Raw genomic sequence first — 5,850 nt, 5'->3', positions numbered from 1 at the left:
TGTAAGATACTTGACACTCACCCTCAAATCAGAATGACCTGGAATGAGCTGCTTGCAGGCACACGCGTGTTATGAGTTGAGCCTGGGACACAGCGGTCCAGGATTCCTAACTCCCACACACTCCTCCTTCACCACCTCCTATTCTTTATACTTTTAAACCAGAGCCTGTGAACTTATTTCAGAGAGCTCATGAATCCCCTGAAATGATGAAATAGTAGGCGTCTGTGTGACTTTGTCAAAGAATCCACAACGGTTATCAGATTCTTAAAGCTGTGACCCATCCCCACCCCAGATGAGTTTATGAAATCTTGATTTAAGATTTTAAAATATTGGAGATGGTTAGTTGACTCGTTCCATTTATTAAAACCCTTCTCTTACTGGGGAGGGGGGAACACTTGATACTTTTGCTTAGCAGGCTGAGTTCAGGCTACAGGAATCACAGATTTTGTTTTGTTCTGTTCCAGCTATCCCTAAAGACTTAGAAACAAAAACATAAATTCTGTGAAATAGAAATCGTCATTTCTATTTCACAGCAAAGTGTGACTGTATAACTGATATTTCATATGACTCTAACCCCCAACAGGGTGGGGCACCTTCTCCATTTGATAGAAACTTTGGAACCAAAATCTCTGCCAGAGCTATGGAGTGGATCACTGCAAAACTCAAGGAGGCCCAGGGCAGAGGTAACGGGTCCGGGGAGGGAGGCCGTCTGCCTTGGTGAAAATGCTGTCCTATTGGGGAGAAGTAGGCTGCTGGTTCCTTGTTCAGTTCAGTACTGAGCTGCGTGTGATGTTCTAACTCCTGCTGGTCTCTGAGCATTGCTATTTAACCAACCTTGGATTCCTGGGTGTGCGTGACATGTTCTCTTTTATCACTGCTAGATTCAACCTGAAGTTCTTTTGTGTAGGCTTTTTGCTCTGGAGATCCTGAGCGTCAGCCCACAGTTTCCCTCACAGTTGAAGTGGGACCTTCTATTTTGGGGATGTTTGGTAGGACAACCTCCTTGTGACTCCATCCATCAGAACTTCCAGTTTTGATGAAGATTTGGCTGCTGAATGAATTGTTCGTGTTTGTAGAACTATGCATGTTTTTCCTTAAATCAGTTTTGTAAGTTACATATTCTAACAAATCTTTAGATAAGCTGAAAAGTTTTAGAAAACATGACACATTACTCTTGTTAATGGTTCCAACATGGGTGGTCCATACTCATTCCTGAGTGGTTATTTGTGCCAGCATCTTTCTCACCCCCACCCCCCTCAGCTTTCTTCAGTCATACCAGACGTGTGCTTTTATTAGGGCAAACCATTATCACTGCCAATGTCCGACTTAGAAGAATGACAGTCTACAAAAAACAGTGATGTGAATAGTTTCAATCGGTTTGTCTTTTTGAAGAACTGACTGATTCTTTCTACATCCATTTTCTCTTGCTAATTTAGCTACGGATGCTTCTCGTGCCTCAGTGTGTGTATACGTGAGCATCAATTTCTTATTAGTGTTTTACCATAATTTAAAGTAATTTCCCTATTCCACTATTTAGTGAAAAATTCTCTCCACTGAGAGAAAAAACAAAAGCTGCTTTCCAGGAAGCCATCAGGGTGATCCCACAAGAGCAGAGCTGTGCAAGCCCAGGCCAGGCGCTGGCCACACTGCACAGCTGTTCTCAGCCTCCCCCAGGCTTCCAAGCCAGGTTCAGCATGGTTCCCAGGAATCTCACCCCGTGATTCTGCTCCCCCACCTGCCCATGGGACAGGGCAGTGTTAATCTGTTTTTAAACCTTTTATAGGAAAAACATTGACCACCGATGATTCCGTTTGTGTGCTGGGAATCAGCAAAAGAAACGTTATTTTTCAACCTGTGGCAGAGCTGAAGAACCAAATGGATTTTGAGTAAGTCGGGGTCTTATTGCCTTAGCAAACCCAGCCAATGTGAGTACAGGACAGGGGAATGGCCATTGCTGTTGCGTTCGGCAACTCATTCAGGGGTTTGAGGAACTAGCTTTTCTGAAGCTCAGTTTAAAAATATTAGGTCTTGGCCAGGCACGGTGGCTCATGCCTAAGATCCCAGCACTTTGGGAGGCCTAGGTGGGTGGATCACTAGGTCACGAGATCGAGACCAGCCTGGCCCACATGGTGAAACCCCATCTCTACTAAAAATACAAAAAGTAGCCGGGCGTGGTGGCGCACACCTGGAGTCCCAGCTACTCAGGAAGCTGAGGCAGGAGAAACCGCTTGAACCTGGGAGACAGAGGTTGCAGTGAGCTGAGATTGCACCACTGCTCTACAGCCTGGTGACAGAGCGACACTCTGTCTCAAAACAACAACAACAAACTACCACTAGGCCTTTGGGAAGAATTTTTAGAAATATAAAAACAATGGTTTTGTTTGATCTTGAAATTGGCATTATCATCTAGTTGATTCAGCCGACCCTACAACCCCCGTGTTTCTGGCAAGACCGCTCGCTGTGCTGGCCGTGGCATCTCCCAGCCTCACTGCTGTCCCCCCCCTTCCCTCCACAGGCACAGGATTCCCAAAGAACGGTGGTGGCTCAAGCTGCAGCCCCTCATGAAGATCCTGGCCAAATACAAGGCCAGTTACAACGTGTCAGACTCAGGCCGGCTAGAGCACGTGCAGCCCTGGAGCCTCTGACCCAGTCCCACCTGCACGTGCCTGCAACCTGGACTCACCGTGGGCCATCCATTTTTGTAACACTTAAGTTATTGATCAGCACTTTATGCAGGTATTATTGACATTAAAACCTAATCAGTGAGCACCTGTCACCGCCTGTGTGCCCCACCAGCTCCAGTGCGTGCTGTCTGTGGACTGTGTCTCATGCTTTCAGATGTGCGTATTAAACATTTGCCTACAACTCCAAGTAGGGTGGCTACTAAAGGTTTTCTCTGCAGTTTTGTGGGCAAAGATTATGAAAATAATTTTATAGGGATCACTGAACTATGTGCAAGTCATAAAAGGAGAACAAAGCCAGTAGTTTACACAGGCCAAGGGGAATGCCATGTTTACTTACCGTTACATATTTGCCATGTGTCAGTTTCCATCCACAGCAGCAGGCCAGGACCCTGGGCCTGGACCCCAGGCTCCTGCTCTCCTTAGAAAGTAAAAGAGAACACATGAATCTTATCTACTCGGCCTCTTGATTGCAATCCTAGCTGCATGTTAAGACCACCAAGGTGGGGGTTTGAAAAATCTGATAGCCAGCTTCTCGTCCAGTCCAAGCCACCATCCTCACTGGGCCCTAATTTGGAACTGTCCGATGACTCTTGCCAGAGTAGACATGGGTGCTGGGGTGACAGCCCTGCCGCCCTCGTGGGACCCCTCCTGTAGGGACAGTGTTTCTGCCTCAGTTCTAGACTGCAAGAGACCACAGCTGTACCTCAGAAACGTGGGCAGAGAGCTGTGTGGAGGGAGAGGAGACACCAAAAACCAGCTGTTTGGGAAATCGGAGTCCAACGGCCAAGAGTTGGCTGGAGGCTTTCCTTTCTGGCTCTGTAAAGACGAAGTGAGGGCTTACTCACCCCAGCCCATCTACTTCCATCTGGCCGCCCTGTTGAACTTCCGTCTGTTAGGAGGACGCTCCCACAGGGCCTCGGTGTGATCAGTTTCATGAATCAGCACAGGCAGAGGTGGGACACCTTTGTGTACCTTTTCATTTTACTTCTGCTTTTTAATAAAGGCCCTAAATGCTACTTAAAATAATTACTCAAGCAGAGGTTAAGTCAGAGTTGCCCTTTATTTTTAGATTCTTAAATATTCTAGAACTAATGTTTTGTCAGTAGAAAGTAAATTCTATGTGGTGCATCTTTGGCACTTTGTGCATAACTATTTCAACGAACGTCTTCTTGGTTGCTCTTAAGACTGACTTGCCAGTCAGTGGCAAAACCTTAAGAATGACATAATGTTCTTGGAAAAAGCAGTAGCATTTCTGACTTTTCATATTCAGCTCTAGAGGCCGATTTTCTCAGGGGCTCCTGCACAGTCGGGTGTGCCAGGGCCACTCATCTGATGATCCAGGATGGGTCCTTGGCGATTTTGGGGTTCTCGGGTCCGAGAATGGCCAGGCCGTGCATGCTCTTCCCAGTGCCAAGGTACCCGAGGGGAAGGCAGGCGAGGTCAGCGAGGACTGGCTTCTGCATCAGTGCCGTTAAGGCCTCCATTCCCAGACACCGTCTCCCCCGCTCCCCACTCACCTATAGCTGACGGTGAAGAGCTGCTCCCTGTGGGCCTGCTTCATCTCATCTGAGAGGCCATACAAGAAGAGGTCCATTCCTAGAAGACGAACTACAGGCACAGTGGGCTGTGCATTTGTGTCCCGGAGTGAGGCACTCCCTGCGAGGTGGGGAGTAATAGCCACCCCGTCTCCCCCCCACCCCTTGGCTATTGGGAGGCATGGTGGACTCACAGCCTGTTTAGGATATTGTGAGTAGTATCATCTGCCCCTCTGGAAATAATGAACTGGATGGGAAACATCCAGGCCCCGAGACCCACTCAGGAGCAGAAAACGGGGAAGGAGCCTTGAACAGACCCTCGGGAGGGCAGTCAGCAGGAGCCATGGAGGCCACCAGTAGGGAGGGAGGGAGGCAGGCAGGGAGGCCAGAGGTGACGTAGTGGGGAGAGGAGACGCGGCCAGAGGCAACGTGGCCAGGGAAGGAGATACGGCTGGAAGGAAGTGACAAGAGGGGTCTCCAGGCCTCAGACTGTGCCTGATTTATGGATGACATTTTAACTAAGATGTTATAGCTAAAGTAGCAATTTAGAACCATTGTGTACATTTAAAGCACGGTACAAATATAGCACATTTCCCAAACCAAAGAACAGTGCATTGAAGGAAAAAATAGCAGTTCACCAATAAAATAAAAGTGAGTCAAGAAAAAATTCATTTAAGATCAGAAATAGATCCTACAGCTCTTCTAGTCCAATCCCCACCCTAACATGAATGGGGGGAAAAGGGAAGTACATTCTAGTCAGTCAGAATTAAAGGCAAAACCAATCCACTTTACTTTCTACTTGACAGAAAACAAGCAGCTCATCAAGGAATCCCTACGAACAGTAGTTTTAGGAGTCCCCAAAATGCAAAATTCACCTTGAAATTAAATCAACTGCTAAGTATGTATAAAGTCATTGTTTTCATTATTGCCCTCCTCATTCCCAGGGACTGTTTTAGACCTTGTTTCCCCCCAATTGCCTCCAACACACCCAGGAAATTTAAACCCCACAAGTAAACCTTGTTTCGATTAACACACAGCGTCCTTTAGGAGCAGACAATCCGTTTGCTCTAAGACGTTCTTGTCACCTAAGCACTGAGTACAGTCTGAGAACGCACAACACGCACACACACAAACTCGGACAGACAACAGGTGAGATGTGGCACATGAGGAGGAAGACGAGACAAATGAGCTTCATCGACTTCACTGACACCCCAAATCCGTGAAGAAGTGACACACGCAGCCTGCTCGGGTGCCAGTGACTCCTCGAAAACAGCCAAGGGCAGCATTTGGAGAAGCAGCACCGCAGGCCAGGAGGGTCTGGGGGCTTCAGGAGGGAGGGGCGCCCCAATCAGGTGCTGGGGCTTCAGGGGAGGGCGCCCCGATCAGGTGCTGGGGGCTTCAGACGGGAAGGCGCCCTGACCAGGTCATGGGGGTGGCAGGACAAGCCCTGGGTCCCCTTGTCACTTTTCACTCCCTACTCCCGAATCTCGCCCTGAAGTTGCAGCAAGTCCAGGTATTCATTTACCCATAAAATTAAGTATCTGTGAGTGACACAAGTCACTAATCCACAGAGATCTGAGTCCACAGATACCTCCCAGAGATGCCACCATCCATTCTGGTAGAAGAGCAGC

General features: G+C 48.1%; 1 protein-coding gene across 1 annotated transcript in view; it reads left to right on the top strand.

Annotated features, from left to right (window-relative positions):
- Positions 1-2,645, top strand: part of LOC105546272 (ATP-dependent 6-phosphofructokinase, platelet type-like) — a 16,937-nt gene extending 14,292 nt beyond the window's left edge. The window contains exons 4-6 of the mRNA XM_011989406.1: positions 511-683; positions 1,784-1,886; positions 2,516-2,645. Coding sequence (XP_011844796.1) covers positions 511-683; positions 1,784-1,886; positions 2,516-2,645 — 406 coding nt within the window. The remainder of the gene's footprint in view (positions 1-510; positions 684-1,783; positions 1,887-2,515) is intronic.
- Positions 2,646-5,850: the final 3,205 nt, after the last annotated feature.

This window comes from Mandrillus leucophaeus, unplaced genomic scaffold (assembly GCF_000951045.1).
Source record: "Mandrillus leucophaeus isolate KB7577 unplaced genomic scaffold, Mleu.le_1.0 Scaffold352, whole genome shotgun sequence".
Classification (NCBI taxonomy): domain Eukaryota; kingdom Metazoa; phylum Chordata; class Mammalia; order Primates; family Cercopithecidae; genus Mandrillus; species Mandrillus leucophaeus.
The sequence above is the reverse complement of the archived record's forward strand: the minus strand, read 5'-3'. Positions and strand labels throughout refer to the sequence as shown.